The 23,256-nt window shown below is 38.5% G+C and overlaps 3 protein-coding genes across 4 annotated transcripts; all 3 read left to right on the top strand.

The window, feature by feature from the left end:
- The first annotated feature begins 376 nt into the window (after positions 1-376).
- LOC122869839 lies at positions 377-8,955 on the top strand. The gene is given in 14 exon segments (XM_044183180.1): positions 377-516; positions 665-907; positions 1,001-1,366; positions 1,489-1,614; positions 1,696-1,739; positions 1,861-1,954; positions 4,514-4,763; positions 4,765-5,219; positions 5,353-5,478; positions 6,517-6,675; positions 6,823-7,524; positions 7,663-7,788; positions 7,867-7,910; positions 8,038-8,955. Coding segments are annotated over 14 exon segments (2,907 nt in total). The 5' UTR covers positions 377-458; the 3' UTR covers positions 8,152-8,955.
- Positions 8,956-13,341: 4,386 nt separating this feature from the next.
- Positions 13,342-16,033, top strand: LOC122869837 (signal-regulatory protein beta-2-like). The gene is made up of 6 exons (XM_044183177.1): positions 13,342-13,564; positions 13,649-13,993; positions 14,106-14,447; positions 15,095-15,217; positions 15,334-15,365; positions 15,508-16,033. Exons 1-6 carry the CDS (start codon positions 13,522-13,524, stop codon positions 15,685-15,687), a joined length of 1,065 nt encoding a protein of 354 aa, XP_044039112.1. The 5' UTR covers positions 13,342-13,521; the 3' UTR covers positions 15,688-16,033.
- A 262-nt stretch (positions 16,034-16,295) lies between these two features.
- Positions 16,296-22,537, top strand: LOC122869838. Of its 2 annotated transcripts, XM_044183178.1 has the most exons (5): positions 16,296-20,041; positions 20,197-20,889; positions 21,756-21,878; positions 21,963-22,006; positions 22,262-22,537. In XM_044183178.1, exons 1-5 carry the CDS (start codon positions 19,987-19,989, stop codon positions 22,385-22,387), a joined length of 1,041 nt encoding a protein of 346 aa, XP_044039113.1. In that variant the 5' UTR covers positions 16,296-19,986; the 3' UTR covers positions 22,388-22,537. The 2 variants fall into 2 exon arrangements, with proteins under 2 accessions (XP_044039113.1, XP_044039114.1); XM_044183179.1 differs by lacking the exon at positions 21,756-21,878.
- Positions 22,538-23,256: the final 719 nt, after the last annotated feature.

Genomic DNA, 23,256 nt, shown 5'->3' with positions numbered 1-23,256 from the left:
TTAAAGAGGTTAATACTGTAAGTAACCACCTGTAGTCCCCTCCATCACTGAATACCTATTTAATAAGCAGCATTTTCAAATAACAGTTTTTTGTTATCCTTGTCCTCATCCTTATGTTCTTTTCCTGTACTGTTAAAGAACGCAAATATTAACCAAACATGTAAAGTGAAAATGGCTCATCAGTGAGATCAGTATGGTGTTGAATGGGTGAGGATGTGTGGTCGTTTCTATTTTAAATCCATTTCCAAGTCGAGGAGCCTTTATGTTCATCATATACCTCTCATCAAGTGAGTCTTCTAAAGAACCAAAATTGACACTATAGGTTGCAGTGAGCATGTGATCATGTTTCCTTAATAGGACATACAGTGTCACTTCAGGTTGGCCAATCAAACACAGTCTTGTCTGTGAAGAGTGGAGAAAAGATCAAGATTCTTTTCACTCAAGTCAGCAATTTGAACATGATGACATCTCCAACGTTTGTTTTCTATCTGGCATGTTTGTTCTTGGGGAAAATGGGTGAGTTGTGTTTTTTTGCCTCCATTTGTATCTTTTAGAGTGTATGGTCACTCTAAGTGTCATTGCTTCTAATCATTTTTTCAGTATAATATACTTACTCTCACATTGAATTAATTGTGTATTTGCTTTGTCTCTCCTATCACTTCAGCTCAGATGACTGATCTGTCCTCATCGGTTCGTCAAGAGAGTGGTTTTGTATCAGCTAATGTTGGTGAAAACATAACTTTGCGATGTTTCTATGAAGGTGCTGTGGTAGCAAGATATTCCTGGTATAAGCAAACACTGGGACAGAAACCAAAACTCATCTATACCTTCTACACTTTTAATAAAAATGGCACTTTTTATGATGAATGCGAGAACAATCCACGCTTCACATTGGATACTGAAAAAGGTAAAAATCACTTGAAAATCTCAGATTTACACATTTCAGACTCAGCTACATACTACTGTGCAAGTAGCTTTTCACTAATATTGGAATTGGCAGAGGGCATTACTGTCAGTGTAAAGGGTTCAGGTTTGAACATCCAAGCTTCGGTCCATCAGTCAGCATCTGAGACCATCCAGCCAGGAGGCTCTGTGACTCTGAACTGTACAGTACACACTGGGACCTGTGATGGAGAACACAGTGTTTACTGGTTCAGAAACTCTGAAGAATCTCATCCAGGACTCATGTACACCCATGGAGGCAGGAATGATCAGTGTGAGAGGAAACCCAACACACAAACACACACCTGTTTCTACAACTTGCCACTGACGAGCCTGAATCTTTCTCATGCTGGGACCTACTACTGTGCTGTTGCCTCATGTGGACACATACTGTTTGGAAACAGGGCCAAGCTGGACTTTAATCGTAAGTAACTTTCTAGCAGAAGTTGTTTTATGTGATAAATAATTTTGGTTACTCTCTAACTAAACTTAAGATGAACACAACGTTTTAAAAATATCTCCTGTGTAATGTCTCCGTCTCTGCAGATGAGAAAGACTCTCTTGTCTTGGTGTATTTCTTGATTGGCGCTTTGACATTCACCACCATCCTGAGTGTTTTACTGGCTTTCTCACTGTACATTATGAGTAAGAGAAACAGCGGCCAATGTAGAGGTAAATGGTACTGTTTGTATCTACAGCATGTAATTGCTGAACATGTCATTATAGAATCACAGCTTTAAAATTGTTTTTCAGAATCTTGCGTGAGATTTTCAGCTTCCTCCACAACAAATGCAGAGGTATTTTCTTTCGAGATTAACAATTCTATTACCATTTAAATATATATTTTACATCATAACAATTTTTGTTGAATTGGTTTTCATGTCTGTCGTGTACCATATTGTGATATTTCATTGCTAGGATTACAAAAATGAGGATAATCTCCATTACGCTGCTGTAAGGGTGAACAAGGCCAGCAGATCAAGAAGACAGAGGGACGACACCTGGAGTGAATGTGTGTACTCCCGTGTAAAGCAATAAAGCTGGACATATTCCATCTTTGTCTCTGTGTAACAGGACATGAGCCCATTACTGTCTTTTAAAGTGTAATTTGTAATTTGTCTTTTTCAAAAGCAGGAATAATTTTTTCAACATTATTTCACCTAAAACTGTTTAATTTAAAGCTTTACTTTGTAATAAACTAACTAAAGAAGCTCTAACAATGGCAATATATGAAGTACATGATTTCCACTTTCTCTGTGCAAATGGGTTGCAATGACCTTACATCATTTTTTTTTCTGGTGCTGTTAGCTACTTGCTACTTATCATGGGGAAAAACATTAAATTGTTGATGATCTGTCCAAATTCAAATTCAATAATCACAGTATATAAGTGCAACAGGGCATGCCTTGTACTACAGTGGAGTGAGTTCTTAAAATGCGCTGTGACTCTGCTCAATTGATTTATCAGTAATGTAGGATATTGTTCTTTGATTGTTCTTTGTTGATGAAAAATGGAGTAAACCAGTGAGTCGTGCTGAATGGATACGACTCACCATCTGAGACGTAATATATGAATCCATTTTGAACTCTACTCCACAGATTGCAAAATGTTGGATAAAGGTGAGGCTTTTTGCTGCCTTTGTAAAATGCAACTGCCTTAGAGGTAAAATTACCACAACTACTCATCTGAATCACCTGTGACCTTATCATTTAGTGTGGCAGTGGAGACATGCAAATGAACAGACCATCATTTATTTTACAATGTAGTTTAAGATTAGGTTATGAGGGCTGCAGTGCAAAGTGCAAGTGTAATGATTTTTTTTTAAAGTGACGGCTAATGCAAATACATATGTAGAGTCATCTCAAACAGCGATCACAGCTATCAGTACTTGTAATAATTGTGTTGATTGAGTACTTGAAACCTAAACTCTTTTCTATAGTTTCCATGTTCGACAGTGTAATGATAAAATGTCTCTATGGTTTTGTCCTGTGCATATGTAGGACCATCTAAACGATTTCTCATTGTGTGTGTGTGCTTTCAAGCAGGGTGTTTCCACAGAGTGAAACAACAGATTTTAAAGTAGATCAGAAAAAAATCCTTTGGGATCTTTTTTGGGATCAAACTAATACACTTAGCTCAAATTCAATAATGCTGGGGTGCCCCGGTAGCTCACCTGGTACAGTACGCGTGACATGTACAAGGCTGGGCCCTTGTTGCAGCAGCCCGGGTTCGGGTCCAGCCCGCGGCCCTTTGCTGCTTGAGAATATGTGTGTATAATTGTGTGTGCACCCACAAACCATACATTTTTTTCTACTAGGGTGGTGAGGACAACATTAACTCACAAGTCAGGATGCTTCATTCATGAATATTCAGATAATCTGCGGTTTATTATGACTGTTAAGCACAATATAAACTTGTTTTTGAAAAGTGCTATATAAACCAATTTATGTATATAGTATTATTATTAACAGGGGTTCTTAACAAACATGGCGCCACATGAAACCAGGAAAATATAGCTGAGAGATTTACAATTGTACTCATTTAAGCTGCTCTGTGGTTTCAAGATAAGGGGGCCTCACATCGTTCTAAGAAAAGGTCTGGTAGGAAGTGACTTGAAGTGAATTTGCTTCAGATTAGAGTAAAGTAGGGGTAAGATCTGCTCAGGGGTTAGGAAACACTCCAGATGTCAGGAAGCCTGATATAATAGATTAGCCTGCAACAAATCCGAGGTGGGATCACAATAGTTTTAAACAAATGAGGCAGTGTATTAGTCATTACTTTAAGGGATTAAAGAGGAGGTTAATGAAAAGCACTTAACAGTTTTAGTTCTCTTCATCGCTGAGCCATCTATCAGAGGACCATCATTTCCAAGAGCCATTTGTTATCAGCAAGTGTAACAGGAGAAATCTAACAAATGATCGCCATGCTGCATTCTTAGTGTATTTTACTAAATAATTATGCCCGTATGATATTTGCTTGACATAATGATTCATTGACAAAGGTTGAGAATAAGTGAACTCCACTGTCCAATATGTTGTTGTTAATGTTAACTCAAGACTGCAAATGTTGGATCAATCACACCAAATGGGCAAATCAATTTCATTTTAGAAAAAGAAAAATAACCACAACTTTAAAGTGAGTACAGCCCATCAGTGAGATCAGCGTGAGTACATGTCGTTACACAAGTGAGGATGTCTGTGGTTATTTATTTTTTCAAGAGCTAAACTTGACATTTTAAGTGCAGTGAGCATGTGAGCATGTTTCCTTAACAGGACAATAGATGTCACCTGTGGTTTGCCAGTCAAACACAGTCTTGTCAGAAGAGTGGAGAAAGGCTATATTTTCGACACAAGAATTTGAACACGATGACGCCTCTGATATTAGTTTTTTATTTGACATGTCTCTTCTTAGAACAAATAGGTGAGTTATGTTTTTGGTGACAATTTTTATTTTATAGAGTGTATAGTCAGTTATCATGTTCAATATCAGTTATCATTTTCTGTGTTCATTGCACTAAACTCTATCACATGAAACAAACTGCATATTTGCTTTGCTTCTCATTTCATTTCAGCTCAGACAACTGAACTGAAATTGGCCTCATCTGTTCATCAGGAGAGTGGATTTATATCAGCTAATGTTGGAGACAAGGTTACTTTGCGATGTTTCTATGAAGGAGATGCAGCAAGGCTTTACTGGTATAAGCAAAGTCTGGGACAGAAACCAAGACTTATCTCTACCTTCTATAAGTATGAAATATATGGTACTTTTAAATATGAATTCAAGAACAATCCACGCTTCACACTGGATACTGAAAAAGGTAAAAAATAATTTGCTGATCACAGATTTGCGTATTTCAGACTCAGCTACATACTACTGCGCAAGTAGCTATACATTTATTTTTGAGTTTGCGGAGGGCATTACTGTCAGTGTAAAGGGTTCAGGTTTGAACATCCAAGCTTCGGTCCATCAGTCAGCATCTGAGACCATCCAGCCAGGAGGCTCTGTGACTCTGAACTGTACAGTACACACTGAGACCTGTGATGGAGAACACAGTGTTTACTGGTTCAGGAACTCTGAAGAATCTCATCCAGGACTCATGTACACCCATGGAGGCAGGAATGATCAGTGTGAGAGGAAACCCAACACACAAACACACACCTGTTTCTACAACTTGCCACTGACGAGCCTGAATCTTTCTCATGCTGAGACCTACTACTGTGCTGTTGCCTCATGTGGACACATACTGTTTGGAAACGGGACCAAGCTGGACATTAAGCGTAAGTAACTTTCTAGGAGAAGTTGTTTTATCTGATAAATAGTTATGGTTACTGGCTAATCAAATAAACACAAGATGATCACAGAGTAAAAAAACACTGCTGCAAATGTCTCCTAGTTTCTGTCTCTCTGCAGATGAGGAAGACTCTCTTGTGTTGGTGTATTTCTGGCATGGGGCTTTTGCATTCACCACCATCCTGAGTGTTTTACTGGCTTTCTTAGTGCGCATGATGAACAAGAGAAACAGCTGCCTTTGGACAGGTTAGTGGTACTGTTTCTGTCTATAGCATGTATTCGCTGAACATGGCATTGTAGTAATGGTTTCGTTCTGTTTTTCAGAGTCTCAGGCAAGATATGTAGATTACTCCAAAACAAATAGAAAGGTATTATCTTCTTAGATGAGCTACTGTATAACCACTCAAACACATTTTTATAGCACAATACTTTCAATGCACAATGTTTATATTTCTGTCATGAGCCTCAGTAAGTAAAGTACTGTTTCTCATGTCCAGGGTTACCAAAAAGAAGACTATTACATTGCTTTAACAGACATAAAGATCAACAGATCAAGAAGGCAGACAGACGACACCTGGAGCGAATGTGTGTACTTTAGTGTAAAGCAATAGAGCTGGACATCTTTCTCTCTGCAAAATAAGACGTGACCACTTTAGCGTCTCTCTAAAAGTGTCATTTTGCTTTTCCTGAAACATAAACAGTTTTGTAAATATGATTTTACCTCAGAATGATTCATGTAAGGCCTCACCTCTCAGTAATTTCATTTTAACAAGCTTTTTAAAAGAGAAAACATGAAGTGCAATGATTTCTGCTATCTCTGTGCCAATAGGTTGCAATAGACTTCTGTGTTTCTGGTGCCATTAGCTACAGTACTGAGGGCTTCCACAATTATTAAGTAAGAAAGTGCTGAACTGAATTCAGTTCACAGCGGAAGATGTACAACCTGTCAAAGCACATTTAACATTTTCATAAACCCAAGCTTTCATCATTGTCTTTACACAAACAGACTACACCTATCAGTAGCTGCAGTAAACATGGTGACTATGTGTCACACACTTAGCAATACATTTTAATAGTTTCCGTGTGAAAATGGTCCATCGGTAAGATCAATATGGTGTTCAATGGGTGTGGATGTATAGTTGCTTATATTTAGGTGATTTAAAATCTAATGTCAAGTCAAGGAGCCTTTATGTTTGTCATATACATCTCACCAAGTGAGTCTTCTCAAGAACCAAAATTGACACTATATGTTGCAGTGAGCATGTGATCATGTTTCCTTAATAGGACATACAGTGTCACTTCAGGTTGGCCAATCACACACAGTCTTGTCTGTGAAGAGTGGAGAAAGTATCGAGATTCTTTTCACTCAAGTCAGCAATTCAAACATGATGACATCTCCAACGTTTGTTTTTTATCTGGCATGTTTGTTCTTGGGGAAAATGGGTGAGTTGTGTTTTTTTGCCTCCATTTGTATCTTTTAGAGTGTATGGTCACTCTAAGTGTCATTGCTTCTAATCATTTTTCAGTATAATATACTTACTGTCACATTAAATTGATTGTGTATTTGCTTTGTCTCTCCTGTCACTTCAGCTCAGATGACTAATCTGATCTCATCAGTTCGTCAAGAGAGTGGTTTTGTATCAGCTAATGTTGGTGACAGCGTAACTTTGCGATGTTTCTATGAAGGTGACGTGGTAGCAAGATTTTTCTGGTACAAGCAAACTCTGGGACAGAAACCAAGACTCATCTCTACTTTCTACACTTTTAATAAAAATGGCACTTTTTATGATGAATTCAAGAACAATCCACGCTTCACACTGGATAATGAAAAGCATAAAAATCACTTGAAAATCTCAGATTTACACATTTCAGACTCAGCTACGTACTACTGTGCAAGTAGCTTTTCAATAATATTGGAATTGGCAGAGGGCATTACTGTCAGTGTAAAGGGTTCAGGTTTGAACATCCAAGCTTCGGTCCATCAGTCAGCATCTGAGACCATCCAGCCAGGAGGCTCTGTGACTCTGAACTGTACAGTACACACTGGGACCTGTGATGGAGAACACAGTGTTTACTGGTTCAGAAACTCTGAAGAATCTCATCCAGGACTCATGTACACCCATGGAGGCAGGAATGATCCGTGTGAGAGGAAACCCAACACACAAACACACACCTGTTTCTACAACTTGCCACTGACGAGCCTGAATCTTTCTCATGCTGAGACCTACTACTGTGCTGTTGCTTCATGTGGACACATACTGTTTGGAAACGGGACCAAGCTGGACTTTGAGCGTAAGTAACTTTCTAGGAGAAGTTGTTTTATCTGATAAATAGTTATGATTAATTCCTCAAACAATCAAACAAACACAAGATGATCACAGAGTAAAAAAACACTGCTGCAAATGTCTCCTAGTTTCTGTCTCTCTGCAGATGAGGAAGAGTCTCTTGTGTTGGTGTATTTCTGGCATGGGGCTTTTGCATTCACCACCATCCTGAGTGTTTTACTGGCTTTCTTAGTGCGCATGATGAACAAGAGAAACAGCTGCCTTTGGACAGGTTAGTGGTACTGTTTCTGTCTATAGCATGTATTCGCTGAACATGGCATTGTAGTAATGGTTTCGTTCTGTTTTTCAGAGTCTCAAGCAAGATATGTAGATTACTCCAAAACAAATAGAAAGGTATTATCTTCTTAGATGAGCTACTGTATAACCACTCAAACACATTTTTATAGCACAATACTTTCAATGCACAATGTTTATATTTCTGCCATGTGCCTCATTGTAAAATACTGTTTCTCATGTCCAGGGTTACCAAAAAGAAGACTATTACATTGCTTTAACAGACATAAAGATCAACAGATCAAGAAGGCAGACAGACGACACCTGGAGCGAATGTGTGTACTTTAGTGTAAAGCAATAGAGCTGGACATCTTTCTCTCTGCAAAATAAGACGTGACCACTTTAGCGTCTCTCTAAAAGTGTCATTTTGCTTTTCCTGAAACATGAGCAGTTTTGTAAATATGATTTTACCTCAGAATGATTCATGTAAGGCCTCACCTCTCAGTAATTTCATTAAACAAGCTTTTTCAAAGAGAAAACATAAAGTGCAATGATTTCTATTTCTGTGCCAAAAGGTTGCAATAGACTTCTCTGTTTCTGGTGCCATTAGCTACAGTACTGAGGGCTTCCACAATTATAAAGTAAGAAAGTGCTGAACTGAATTCAGTTCACAGTGGAAGATGTACAACCTGTCAAAGCACATTTAACATTTTCATAAACCCAAGCTTTCATCATTGTCTTTACTCAAACAGACTACAGCTATCAGTAGCTGCAGTAAACAGCTATATATTTTCCATGTGGTCAGTTGAAATAAAATCTATTGATGGTTTTGTAAGGTTTGGTCATTTTCATGTTAACAACTATTTTCACTTCTTGTCATTGTGTGTGTGTGTGTGTGTGTGTGTGTGTGTGTGTGTTTTTTGTTTGTGTGTTTTCATGCAGGATGTCTCCAAAATGTGTAACAACAATTTTTATAGCAGATCAGATTAAATTCTGTGTGATCTTTTCGTGATCAAACTAATACAGCCAATGCAAATTATACTGTGTGTCGAGCTACTGCAACACGTTGAACTTGAGAATATGTGTGTGTGCACTCTACAAACCAAAAATGTTATCGGGAAGTTTGGTGAGTAAAATAAGAACTGATTAAAAAAACTGGACCGAGCTTAATTGGTGTTCTTTACAAAAAATTGGTTGTATGGAAAACAGTAAAATCATGCTGAGAGACACAATTCTCCTTTAAACTGCTCTGTGATTTCCAGGTAAGAGCGCCTCAGATTATTCTCAGAAAGGGTCTGGGAGGAAGTCACATTTGCATAAGATTACAGGAAGGCTTTGCAGAGTTCAGGAGCCTTAATACAGAATATTAACCCGTGAAAAATATGTCTGTGTTAGTCAATCAAGTTAAACCCTTTTTGGTACAAAAACATCTTTGTGTATCCTTGGACAGTGTTTCCTTGCTGAGCTGCAGTGGAGGAATAGCAACGCGAAGAGGGGATTTCACACTTAAAGACAACTTTGGAAGACTTGATTTGAATAACTCAGACTGCTGAAGCCTCTATTAGATTCAGCTGAACTTTCAAATTAATTTTTGCACAGAACGAGGACTGTAGATTTTGTCCCTGTCATTTACATTCAGGGATCTCTTCATGGCCAGTATAAAGAGTAGGGACAATTGCAGCAACCAAAAACTGTTTCAGTGTACATATGAGCAAGTGAATGTGACAGACTTGAAAATTGTTAAACTATCCTTTAAGCCATTAATTAAGACAAGGTTAATGAGACTTTCCCACTCACTGTGAACAGTTTTCAGTGGACCTAATTTCTACTATCTGAACAAATAGTCTTTGGAAACTGTTGACAGTTTTTTGTATGGATTATCAAGCGTAATAAGGATACTACTTCTGTACAGAGATGTTGTGGTTTACTGTTTTTAAATGTAAGCAACATAAACTCAATAAACGTCACTGTATTGGGCTGGCAGCAGAAACTCAGACAGATATCTCATAATCTAAAGAGAGGAAGCCAAAATGGTCTGATACAATAGACCTACATGGGGTGAACTGACCCTTTTTGCTCCAGGTCCAGGAGGTCTGGGCCGCAGCCCAGAACCTCACCTGGCTCACGTCATTCATGTTGGTTCTAGCAAGGATGACACATTCATGCAACACAGTGAGGTTCACTATCTATGAAATCTGTAATGGAAACACAAAGCTGGTGCAGATGATGAACCAATCAGACCTGACAGATATAGGACAAGCTGGTGAATCTGTTGTTGCTTCAATCAGTCAGAATTGCTAAAGCAGACACGCTGATGGTGTACTTTGTGAATGTTTTCCTGTGTTTGTGTAAGTGACAAAAATGTACTTGTGGAATCTGAGGACCAGACCTCTGAGACCTCTGTGTTGTGACTTCATGTGGCCAGATACTGTTTGGAAATGGGACCAAGCTGGACCATGAGGATAAGTAACTTTTAGTAGAATTTCTCTCATCTGATAAAAGGTTATGGTTTCTCCCTAATCAAACTTAAAATGAACAAAAGCTGCTATGTAATGCACTTATTCTAAGTCACTTTGGACAAAAGTGTCTGCCAAATGAATGCAATGTAATGTCTCCTAATGTCTGGGTTTGGATATGATATGGACTTTCATGTTAACAGTTGACATATACAGTATGTCAATAGTTGACATAGTACATGTCAGTAGTGGAGCTTTGGCACCCATCCTGTGAGTTCTACTGGCTTACTTGGTGTGCATGTTCATTAAGAGAACCTGCTGCCACTGTACATGTATCTGGTACTGTTGGTATCTACTGTATATTGTCTGTTCACTCAACATAGCATTACATACTAAGAAAGTTTTTCTTTGTTTTTCAGAGTCTCGTGCAGGATTTTCTGCTCCCTCCACAACCAATGCAGAGGTATCTGCTGTTTCGATGACCATTTCCATTATGATTAAAATTTCATCTGTGGAATTGGTTTTGATTTCTGTCTTGCACAGTACCAAATTGTGATTTACTGCTTCTTATGGGTTACCAAGATGAAGTTAATGTCCTACACACCGATATAAGGGAGAACAAGATCACACAGAGAGATGACACCTGGAGTGAATGTGTGTACTTTAGTGTAAAGCAGTAGAGTTGAACATGTTTTGTCTTTGTCTCTGCATAACAGGACATTATTAGTGTATTAGTGTATTTCCTCAACCAGTTTTGTAAACATTAATTCATCTAAATATGATTAAAGTAAAGCCTTACCCTGCAATAAACTCATCAAACAAGCTTTTCCAAAGACATGCAATGATTTCCACTCTATCTGTGCCAATAGGTTGCAACAGACTTACCTCAGTGACTCTGGTACTGTTAGCTATTGTACTGATTTCCTGACAGCAAAACTAAAAGAAGTGCCATATACATATCCACATATAATTAAGACAATCTGTACTTTTTTTCATTGTGTGTTTGAGGTTTCAAGCAGGATGTCTCCACAGAGGGAACCAAATGCTTTTATAGTATAATAAAGTATTTGTGACTGTTTAAGGATCAAACTAATACAGTTAGCTCAATGATGCCGTGTGCCTGACAAATGTTATCTGCTGGTGTAGTAAGAACAATGTGAACTGTGAAAATTTTTAATATTTAAGTAAAAATAATTCTTTAAATAAAGCTAAGAAAGGGCTCTTCATGATAACTGCATTGTATGAAACCAGTAAACTGAGAAATTATTGTTCCACTCATTTAAACGGCTCTATGGTTTCCAGGTGAGGGGCCTTGATCATTCTCCGAGAGGTCTGGGAGCAAGTGAGTTTTCCGTTAGAGTACAGAAATTTAGGGGTGCTCTGGGTCAATAGGGCACAGCAGAGGCCAGGAAGCCTGATACAACAGAATTATGACATACTGTATATAATATTTATTTAAACAGCTAATCTCATCTCATATTTTGCAAGAGGGACCTGAATACAGCAGATGAAAATAAAACACAAACATAGCCACATATAACAAAAGGACAAATAAATACAACTAACATCCTGACAAACAAAGGCACACACTGCATCAGAGGCAACCATAGACATCACTAAATAGATTCAAGGTTTAAAAACAGTGGGATTAGACGCTTAAAGTTTTAAAATGCTATGTAATTCATTCAATTCATAAGGTGCAAAGTTCAGTATTTACGCAAGGGGGTAACTAGAGTTAAACAGTCCTGAAATCTGCTCTGGTGAGCAGTGGTTTTAAATTTGCACACACTGCATCAGAGACGTCATAGACATCACTAAATAGATTCAAGCAGCATGAGAATTAAGAATAACCCTAGAGTCAGGCACAGACTTGATGGTTGACTGTACACCCATTTTCCTGTCCTCAAGACAGAAATATGCTTTATTCCTATACAAGAAACCCATTTTTATCTTTAGTTTCTGTGCCAGTTGCTCCACATGCTGTTTAAAAGTGAATGCTTGTCTAGCCAAATTCCCAGGTATTTATAAGATTGGACAATTTCAATTTCAGTACCATTAAGTGTATGGATGGCATGGAAATGGGAATTGGAATTATCCTCTTGAGCTGGTGCCAAATGCGTTGGAGTGATAACATTGTTTATGTAGAGTGTAAATAGTAAAGGACCCAGCATTGAAGCTTGTGGTACCCCCTTATTTATCCCAAGGGAGGTTGTTTTGAGACCATCAGTACAGATTGCCTGTGTTCTTTCAGATAAATATGCATGAAACCTGTTCTGAGCAAAAACATCCAAATGCGCTATTGGATAGATGTGACCAGCTGATGAGAACAGCTGATATCACAACTGACAGCCCCAGATAATGACAGCAGGAAATTATGATTTAGCATGTGTGAGAGGAGGATGGTATGAGAAATAACCTACAAGTCTAAGCATGCAAAAGAATAGTTATTAGTAAAGGTTAAGGAATAGTATTAATCTTAATCTAAAGAGGACTGACTTTACAAGAATGTGTCATCAGAAAATGCATGATCAAAGAGTCAGTTCACACAAATTACAAAAAGCATAATTCCTTGTTTACCTCTAATGGGATCTAGCCATGTAGATAGTTTTATTTGTCACAGTTTAGCAATATTTGTCTCTAGGATTTCTGCCTCCACCCCAATGCAATAAGGTTGAACGGAATTTAGTTAGTGATACAGTTTGTTCTGTGGATTATCCAGAGTGACTGGGTTGAGTTTTTTTAATTTCTAAAATGTTGTAGTTCCCCACTTTGCTCATCTAGGTTTGTGGTTGGTGCAACCAAGTATTATGGTAATTTTGAGGACGCTATGTGTGACTCATGAAATCTGTGCAATCCCTTTGATAATTCAACAAAAATCTAGGTCTTCCATTCTTCTGGAAAGTATGCAACTAAATTGTAGTTTCCATTTAGCCAACCTCATTGTGGTTTACCTGTGTGTTGCCATTTTATATAAAGTTATAATATAAGTTGAGTTATTGTCTCTATACATAGAGCAAGCACAGAGAGAGTATTTCAACAAATCTTCAACCTATTTCAAACTGCTGACACAGACACTGATCAAAACAGGCCATGCTGAAGGGGCTTTTTGCTTCACTGTGAACCAGCCAATCATGTTCTGCAGGGTGAGGACAATGAACCAATCAGACCTGACAGATGTAGCCGAAGGTAGGAGTGTGTGAATCTGATACGTGTTCCGTTGCTTCAGTAGGTCAGAACTACTGTGGAGAAGAAGCAGGACTAGAGAAGCAGACAAGATGATGATGTACTTTGTGAATGTTTTCCTGCTCTGGTCTTTGTGTGAGTAACAAAAATTCACTCATGGAATCTTTTCATGAGCGTCTTCACACACAAAGCTGATTATATCCTGTCTGTATATTTCAGGTGTGGCACAGTTCAGTGACATCTCTCAGCCTGTTTCTTTCCAAACAGCGAACCTCGGAGACTCAGCTACTATTGAATGTCACATACAGAGTGAATTGAAAAAAAGAGTATGGTACAAATTCACTACATGGAAAAGACTACAGCTTGTGGCAGCATTTGATTCATACTATAATCGGAGTATAATTCCTGATGAATTTCTTCATCGTTATTCATTAAAATTTGACAAATTCAGCAGTCATCTGACCATATCTGCAACAACATGGGAGGAGGTTGGAACATACTTTTGTGGAGTAATGTACTTAAACAACATTACATTTGGATCAGGAACCTTTCTGATGGTGAAAGGTATTCATTTTCTGTATTTTATCATTAAAGCACCTAAATTGCATCTCATTGTAATTTCAGCTGACTGTGAATATAATGCTAACAATCATAGTTCTTTGATTTTCTTCCCAAGGTGCAAAGATGATCAGTGACTCTGTAGTCCAGCAGCCAGAGTCTCAGTCAGTCCAGCCAGGAGACTCCGTGACTCTCAGCTGTTCTGTTCACACTGGCCACTGTGCAGCAGAACACACCGATGTCATGTGGCTGAAGAACTCGGATCATTCTGCTCCAGAAATGATTTACTCCTCTGGAAGTAAGAACATCATCTGCCAGAGGACTGAGAGCGGAGAACCTACCTGTGTGTGCAACCTTCTCATGAGGAACCTCAGCTCTGATGATGCTGGAACCTACTGCTGTGTTGTGACTTCATGTGGACAGATACTGTTTGGAAATGGGACCAGGATTAATATTCACAGTAAGACAGTAACTGTCACTATGAAATGCTTCCAATTCTAAGAAAATAATATAAATGATAAATAGATCAGATAGATAGACAGAGATAAGTTTCCAACATTAACAAGTGTTGATTTTTAAATAACACATTTGTGGAATTTGACAGTGCTTTCAGCCCCACTAACAAATCCACGTTCACTTTTACTGTATTCAACCCGATCACCAGACAAGAACGTTGGTATAGAACGATGCTACAAATCTTTTTGTCGATCGGCAGAAAAATAATCAGCCACTATGTTGATAATCAATTAGTAGTTTAAGTCGTTTCAAAGCAAAAATACTAAACACTCCCTGGTTCCAGCTTCTGCAATTATCCGTGGAAACTACATCATGGTTAAGTAAAGATTGTGGTTATGTCAAATAAACTAGGTTGACGTATGGTTAAGGCTAGGGAACAAAAACACTTAATTGGGTCATGGTTAGGGTCAGGGTTTAGGGGTTAGCTTCCTGTTACATCCTGCAACAGGAAGCATTCTTAGAAAACTGGCCTGATGTATTGGGTGGAGGCAGGTATCTGGTACAGTTTGTTGTAACAGAATACATTTGTTTGTTTGTCAAATAACTAACTAAATTAAGCACTATTTGTTAACTTTCTTCTGTATAACGCAGACACCGAGCCAGCTGAACTAAGTCCAACTGTTATTGCATTGATGCTGTCAAACATCATTCTTGGAATTGTGACACTCATTCTTATATGGACACTTTGCAAGAGTCGGAGGAAAGATTCCACAGGTATTTAAAACATGGTGTATTGATCAGCTGTATATCTGCAGCAGAATAAGATCCACATTCTGTTACATTTTGCAGTAACTGGAATTGACTGTAGTTATCTTTGATTGTTTCTTCAGAGGCAACTGATGGATCTTTTGAAGGCAATCAGGTAATAGTTTGTCGCAGCACCCACAGTCTACCACAGCTAACACTGTCATATGTTAGCTGTGTGTGATCTTTTTGTTTGATTTGCATTTCTTCTTTCTATGTTAAGCATACGAACAAGTCTTAATTATTTCTATTTCTCACAGACTAGTGATGCAGTTATCTATGCAGCTGTGTGTTCAGCCCCCAGAAGACTCCCACCCCCCAGACAAGCTACAGTGAAATGCAGTGGAGACTCTGTAGTTTATTCTGACATCAGATATTGTCAACAGAACCAAGACGTTTCGTCTTGGGACTGCAGACAAACCAGGGAGGAAGAAGACTGATGGAGTAAGAAAGCCTTGCTACAATCTAATGTACCTATATCTCCTGTTTAGTGGTATATAAACAAGTTTAAAATATGCCCAAAGAGCTCTTTATCGTCAAGTCAGCCACTGGAGCTTGGCATTTCTTCGTGACTATAATTAAAGCTGCACTCAGTAACTTCACATCTTTGCAGCCAAATCTATAGTGAGATTTTCAGTGATGGTCATATTTACCAGCAAGCTTACCTGCAATGGGTTGTAAATATCTTGCATTGATTGCTGCAGCTTACTCTGGACTAAGCAATGGCAATGTTTTTTTGTTAGTTGTATTCTTGAATTTAAATGCAGCACTTCCTTTTTACTACTACTACTATATTTTTGTGGTGCTGTACGATGTGACATACTGTAGATTTTGCTGTGCTGTGGTACTTGGCAAAAGGTCAGTCAGTGGATTATTACACATTCTATCGGAACATGAAAATAATAAACTGTTAGAATTCAGTACACATTTATTCTTGGGCCTGTGTGCTCTATAACAAATAACCAAATGCATTGCTGAGTCTGAATTTGTCTGGCATACTTAAGATGTTGATATCGTTGTTTTTAAATGACATTTGACTGCTGCATTAAGGCGACTGCTGAGTCAAGTTATTTAAAGTAGTTGTAAAAGTCAGAAGTCAATGAAAGACAGAATAAACCTAATTTCCTGTAATTGGCTACAACATTAGACAGAACAATGGCCAGTATTGTGGAGGTCTTGCTCCTCTTGTGACTAATAGGTGGGGGGAAAAAGGTTGAAAATGAAAGTGTTTCTTCAAGAATAATTGAATGTGTTACAAAGGTCTTGTGGTCTGACCAGGTATGCTGTAACTGTACAGCAACTAAGAATCCTCATTAGTTTTAAAGGGCCATTCCACCCAAAACAGAAAACAATTTTTTGTCACAAAACCCTTGTAGTGTCCGGTTTTGGTTTAATGTGCCAAACCTTTGAGATATCTGCCTCTCCAATATAGAGTGAATACCGTATTGTGAAAGAAAATCATTTGTGCTTTACAAAGCTTAAAATAATGAATAAAAGCGTCAGCAGAGTGTTTTTCCAAAAACAATGTTGTTAGAAAAATTCACACACCTCACTGTGAGTGTTGCAATGGGGACTATTTCTTCAGTGTAAAGAAGTTCCAATAAACATTGTTCACAGCTAGGTCTGTGGAATATCAAATGTAAATTTTCAAAGCTTTTAGCAACACAAACAAATTATATTCATCTCCATTGTATTGGGGTACAGTAGCACCACCAATCACAGAGATGCATATCTCAAAACTTCAGCAGATAAAACCGAAACAACATGACATGGGAGTGAACAGTAGTTGACAAAATAACATAAGTAATGATTGTGAAAGTATTTACATTTTGCTTCACAAAGGAGTGTGGACAGTGTGCACATCACCTGGGACAGAAAATGTTTGTTGTTGAAGAATGAAGTTTGCTATTTATGACTAATAACAGAATGAAGTGAGTAGTAAGTTGCAAAAGTGACATTGCCCAATGCTGCAAATAACAAAAAAAGAATATTATACCCTTTTACACTGGACTAAAAACCCGCTAACACCCGCTAACATCTGGCTTTTGTCTTCAGTGGGAAAGGGTACAATTGGCATTCACTCCTGGGTCAAATGATTCTGCTGTAGTCACGGGTATTTATCGGCTCCGGTTCTGATTGGCAGTGATGTAAACATGACACCCTGGTGGAAATGCTAATTTTCCCTTTTCCGGCACGAACAAACACTGTAAACACACCTGTCACCTGCCCTGCACGGTGCTGTTAACCAGAAACACAGCGGCTATACCTTATTTTTATACAGTCTATGGGCTATACACAGCAACCACCGTAACATTAGGCCTTTCTCATTCCTCAACTTGTACCGCCTCGATTCGTCTCCTCGTTCCACCCCTCCCATCGTAGTCCCTCCCACAAGAGATGCGGCGAAAGAGGCGAGGAAGAGACTCGAGAAAAGAGCAGCGAGGCAACAGGCATTTAATGAAATGAGATATCCTTGCTTCGGAGCCGTCATTTTAAAGCGCCGTCAATTAAAAAACGTTGTGTAACACAGCTGCATCATCTGTCCATTGTTTTGTTATAGCCCTATGGTTTTACCTACCGCTGTATTTTATGATCTCTGTCAGAGGATTGTAACAGTGTTACAGTGACAACTTATACAGTGGTGTGAAAAAGTGTTTGCCCCCTTCCTGATTTCTTATTTTTTTGCATGTTTGTCACAGTTAAATGTTTCAGATCATCAAACAAATTTAAATATTAGTCAAAGAATGTGACAAGAATGTACGGATGTCATACTTTTTCTTTAATTTAACACACACACACACACACACACACACAGTATATAGCTTCATATATTTTATGTGAAGGACTACAAATGTTGGTATGAAAAGTATTATACAAATAAAGTGACATACACTATATAATATATATGATTGAGGGATATACAGTATATATGTGATATATGGTTACAGTATATCATATAGGCCTACACACAAACACACTAATTAAATTTGATCTCAAATGCAGCCCACAGCCCCAGCTGCAACTGTCCTCACAGGACTGTGCTGTTGGAATGACATTTGCAGACAACATAATGGGCAATAGACTATATGACAACATGAAATACTGCAAATTAGTGCTGAGAAGAGAATGTTCTTGTTGATATAATGTGATGTTAGCAGCTGTTTGCACTTGTAAACATGTCATGATTATACAGTAGCAGTTAAATTGGGTGTAGCTGATAAAAACATAATATCAAGGTGAAATGTCATTAAGGAATGCGGTTAGAACAGCAACAACAACTACACAAACGGTGAGGGGCAGGAAGTTTGATCGCGTATTTGATCATCTTCATTATTATAGTCATTAATACAACTTGTGAATACAAAAGGATCACTCGTAGAGTCCTGCTCCTGCCATGGTTTGTATATTCCAGTGTGTCACCCCTCTTGTGTACAACACGTGCCAAAAAGCCTTCCGCAAAGGATACACCGGCGTATCCTAGCTCATTGCTCCTCCGGCAAGCCTCCTGTCTCCTCGCTCCTCGAGGTGTCCTTCAAGATGGCGCGCTGAGATCACAGGCAGGAGGACGGAGGAGTGAGGAGACCAAAAGACAATGCTGTAATATAGCAGCATTGGATGCAGACATAGACAGAGCATGCTCAAAAATCCCCTCGGATCTATCAATACCTTCTTCTAACCTAGAAATGTCAGCGGGGGGGGGCTTTTGATTCTTGTTTTGACTCCTGTGGTGAATAAGGTGTGAACTTCAGTGTACAGGTTTCCGCTAGTGGAAACTTAAGTCCTAGCTTGCTAACACAGGAAGACTGGCCTGTGGCCTCCAGGCCACAGCGTATAACAGCTCAGACAGAAGCCAAGAGCGAAGACAAGTCATTTTAAAAGGGCAGCTGTGTGAAATTAGGGTCATATCTTAAATGTAGATAACATGCTATGTACAGAAATGGGAAATGCACGCCTTCACCAGGAAAGGACTCAATGGTTAACATTGTGATGTGAGGGCAGAGTTTCATCTTACGTTAAGAAGTACTCTCTTCAGAGTGAAGCTTTCCTTAGATTTTATGATCCAAGGATCTAGATTTTCCTTATGATCACACACCATACACTACTTGATTCAGTTGCCTATTATGTATTATAAAGTATAGAACAACTCAATTATTGTAGTGTTTCCAGGCTCAGATAACGGTGAGAAATAATTTGGTGTCTGCAGGAGCTCACACAGAAAAAAGACACACAAATGTCTTAAATGTCATCACCATGTCATCACGATTTGGGATGAACATCATGCACCTTTATGTACAGATGCCAATTTATTATTGATCACAACTTTGGCACGCATTCAGTTTTGTGAATTTCTTTTTGTTTTTCAAAGTTAGTTTTTATTTTCATTTGCCAGATTTGTAGGCTGTATGTGTTGCTAAATCACGAAAATGATTCCCTTCTGACTGTTGGTCAGCTAAGTATGTATCTATGTGAACACACTTTCACGTGTCAAACCCTGCATGCTCTTACATGTATAGTAGACCCCAGTGTATAATATAGCTTGTTACTGTATATTTCCAGTTGTATATGACCGTTAAGCCTTTCCTGGTTGCTAAAAATGTCTCTCACAACACCAGAGATTGCTTTCTTGGTGTTGGCTGTTTCCAAAATAGGAGATTCAATCTGATTGGCCAATCAAGCACTCTGTGAAGAGTGGAGAACGTATAAAGATTCAATTCATTCATCACAGCATTTGAAGCACAATGCCACCTCCAAACTTTGCTTTGTATTTCACATGTCTGTTCGTGGCGAATATGGGTAAGTTGTGTTTTGCTACTGTCTGCTGTTTACTTTAAACTATAACCTTAAGTGTGCTTATAACATGTTTTCATGCATTCTGTAATACAGATCATTACAACATACTAGCCTTAAATTACTTGTGTATTTGCTTTGTCTCTTCATTTTCTCCTCAGCTCATATGACAACTTTAAAACAATCATCATTACATTTTAAATCAGCTAATGTTGGGGAAGGTGTGACTTTGCAATGCTTCTGTGAAGATAATGTAGCAGTGATGCTTTACTGGTATAAGCAAACTCTGGGAGAGAAACCAAAGCTAGTGTCAACATTATATAGACATAATGATAACGGCACCTTTGATGATGAATTTAAAGACAATCCACGTTTCTCATTGGATACTGAAAAACAGAAAAATCACTTGAAGATTTCAGATTTGCAAATTTCAGACTCCGCTACTTACTACTGTGTAGGGAGCAATTTTTACAACTTTGAATTTTACGAGGGCACTACTATCAGTGTAAAGGGTTCAGGTTTGAATATCCAAGCTTCGGTCCATCAGTCAGCATCTGAGACCATCCAGCCAGGAGGCTCTGTGACTCTGAACTGTACAGTACACACTGGAACCTGTGATGGAGAACACAGCGTTTACTGGTTCAGAAACTCTGAAGAATCTCATCCAGGACTCATGTACACCCATGGAGGCAGGAATGATCAGTGTGAGAGGAAACCCAACACACAAACACACACCTGTTTCTACAACTTGCCACTGACGAGTCTGAATCTTTCTCATGCTGGGACCTACTACTGTGCTGTTGTCTCATGTGGACACATACTGTTTGGAAACGGGACCAAGCTGGACTTTGAAGGTAAGTAACATTCTAGCAGAAGTTGTTTCATTTGATAAATAGTAGTAGAGGATGATAACTTCTTAAAGGATAGGTTTGTATTTTTAAATACAACACATGCGAATAGGAATTACTGGTCACTGTAATCATTGCTTATGTCTGTACTGGCCATGAAGCAATTCCTTCCTGGTACAACTCCACTGCGGGAGATAGATCTACAGTCCTTGTTTTGTGCAAATATGTACTCCAAGGTTTCGCTAAAGCTAATATGAGGCTTCATAATTCTGAGTTAGTCAAATCAAGTGGATATCTTTTTCCTGGCAGTTGCGTGTGGGAATATGCATCCTGGCAACATACCTCCATTCCTCCACCAAGCATCTCTTCTCCGCAGCTCAGCGAGGAAACAAATTCCATGGAAACACAAACAGGGGATTTGTTCTAAAAGGACTAATATTGGAAGATAAATGGGGAGTTTTGTCCCCTATTTTTTACAGCAGTCGTGCCAGGAAGGATTCTTCACTGGCTGTGAACCGTTGACCAATATGTCTTTCACCTGGAGTATTTATTGGAAGATTCCCACTTGATTTCTCTAACTCAGACTGCTGAGGCCTCATCCCAGTTTCAGTTCAACTTTAGAATGCATTTTTTCACATAATGAGGACTGTGGATTTTGTCCCCTATTACTTACATTGAATCGCTTTAGGAAAGAAACTCTTTGTGGCCAGTAGGAGCAAAAATGACCAATAACCCTTTCAATGTACAAATGAGCATGCCAGTATTCTTTTAAGATAGACTTGAAATAATCCAAACCTATCCTTTAATGAAGATATTAAGCAGGGGAAAAAAAATTAAAGCTCTGTAATGTCTCCTGGTGTCTGGCTCCACAGATGAGGTGGACACTTCTGTCTTGGTGTATTTCTTGAGTGCAACTTTGGCATTCACCACCATCCTGGTTGTTTTACTGGCTTTCTCAGTGTGCATGATGAACAAAAGAAACTGCCAATGTACAGGTAATTGTTACTCTTTGAAGCTGACAGCAAGTATTGAGTGCATATTGCATTTGAATAAAAAGGACTTTTGTGTGTCACAAACAGAGTCTACTGTAACATTTTCAGCAACTTCTACTCCGAATACAGTGGTAAGTATCATTTTCTATTGAAAAGTAAATGAAGTTTAAGAGCACAGCAATATCTTTATGTTTTATTTCCTGTCAGCAGGTGTCTAATCTTTGACAACCCTTAAACATAAGTTACATTGACAACTTGACAATTGTATGTTTTGTTGACCAGTGTTAACAATATTGTTTAATTTTATGTTCTGTTAATTAGTGGACACGAAGGATTCATCTGTATCTTTTATAATAGTGAATAACCATTTTATATTTTGTTACCAGTTATGTCAAGACACAGAGACCCTTCATTACGCTGCTATAAGGGATCACGGGGCCAACAGATCAAGAAGACAGATGAACAACACCCAGAGTGAATGTGTGTACTCCAGTGTGAGGCAGTACAGCTGAACATGTTTCTGTACTTTGTTTCTGTGTTACAATACATTTTTATTAAGGTAATTTGAACTTTTCTGAAGCACGGACAGTTAACTTCACCAAGTTCAATAAATATAAAGGCTTTTCTTGCAATAAACTAAGTTCTTCCACTGAAAAAAAACACCCGTCTTCTGTCAAAGGGTTTTTCTTTGAAGTGATGCCAGTTGCAAAACATACTGTGATTTCCAATGCAAGTGCACCATTTGTTGCCATCTTTAAAGAACTGCACTCACACTTCTGTGGTGCTGGTGGGGTTAGCTACTCTGAGAGTTTCCACAATTCTAACCAACCCTGCATCATTGACATCACATGTTCAGACCAAAGTCATCACAGAACAGTCTTTGTAGGTTGTTTATTGTACATGTTACCACAGACCTGGAATGTAGGCCACTTTTTGTAACCTCTTTGCAGTTAACAGTAAAGAGAGGAGATCTAAGACCCTGTCTTGTCTTTGTTTCTGCGGTTTCGGGCACGATATCTCTACATCAGTGATTCTCAGTTCTTCTCTGAATCTGAACTATGGATCCTATCCACGTCTATGCAGATCACAGAAATAAGCAGTAAAAGAAGTATTTAGATCAATTACTAAGGTAGAAGCAGAGATGCCACAATATTAGCTAAAATACTGCATTCAAGTTTTCATTTAAAGGGGAACTCACACAGTTTTTACATGAAGATCAGTTAGATCATGAGCAGCACTAATCAGCCTGTGTTGTATGATGTCTTCTGTGGCTTTGGAGGAATTTTGTCAAGTCTGAGAAAATAACCCTGATGATGTCATCTAGGTTTTCTAGCGTTTTGAAGACTACTTTACATATGGTGTTTGAAAAAGTGGGCGTTTA

Source organism: Siniperca chuatsi, linkage group LG22 (assembly GCF_020085105.1).
Source record: "Siniperca chuatsi isolate FFG_IHB_CAS linkage group LG22, ASM2008510v1, whole genome shotgun sequence".
Lineage (NCBI taxonomy): Eukaryota > Metazoa > Chordata > Actinopteri > Centrarchiformes > Sinipercidae > Siniperca > Siniperca chuatsi.
Note: the sequence above shows the minus strand (reverse complement) of the source record. Positions and strands in the feature narration are given on the sequence as shown.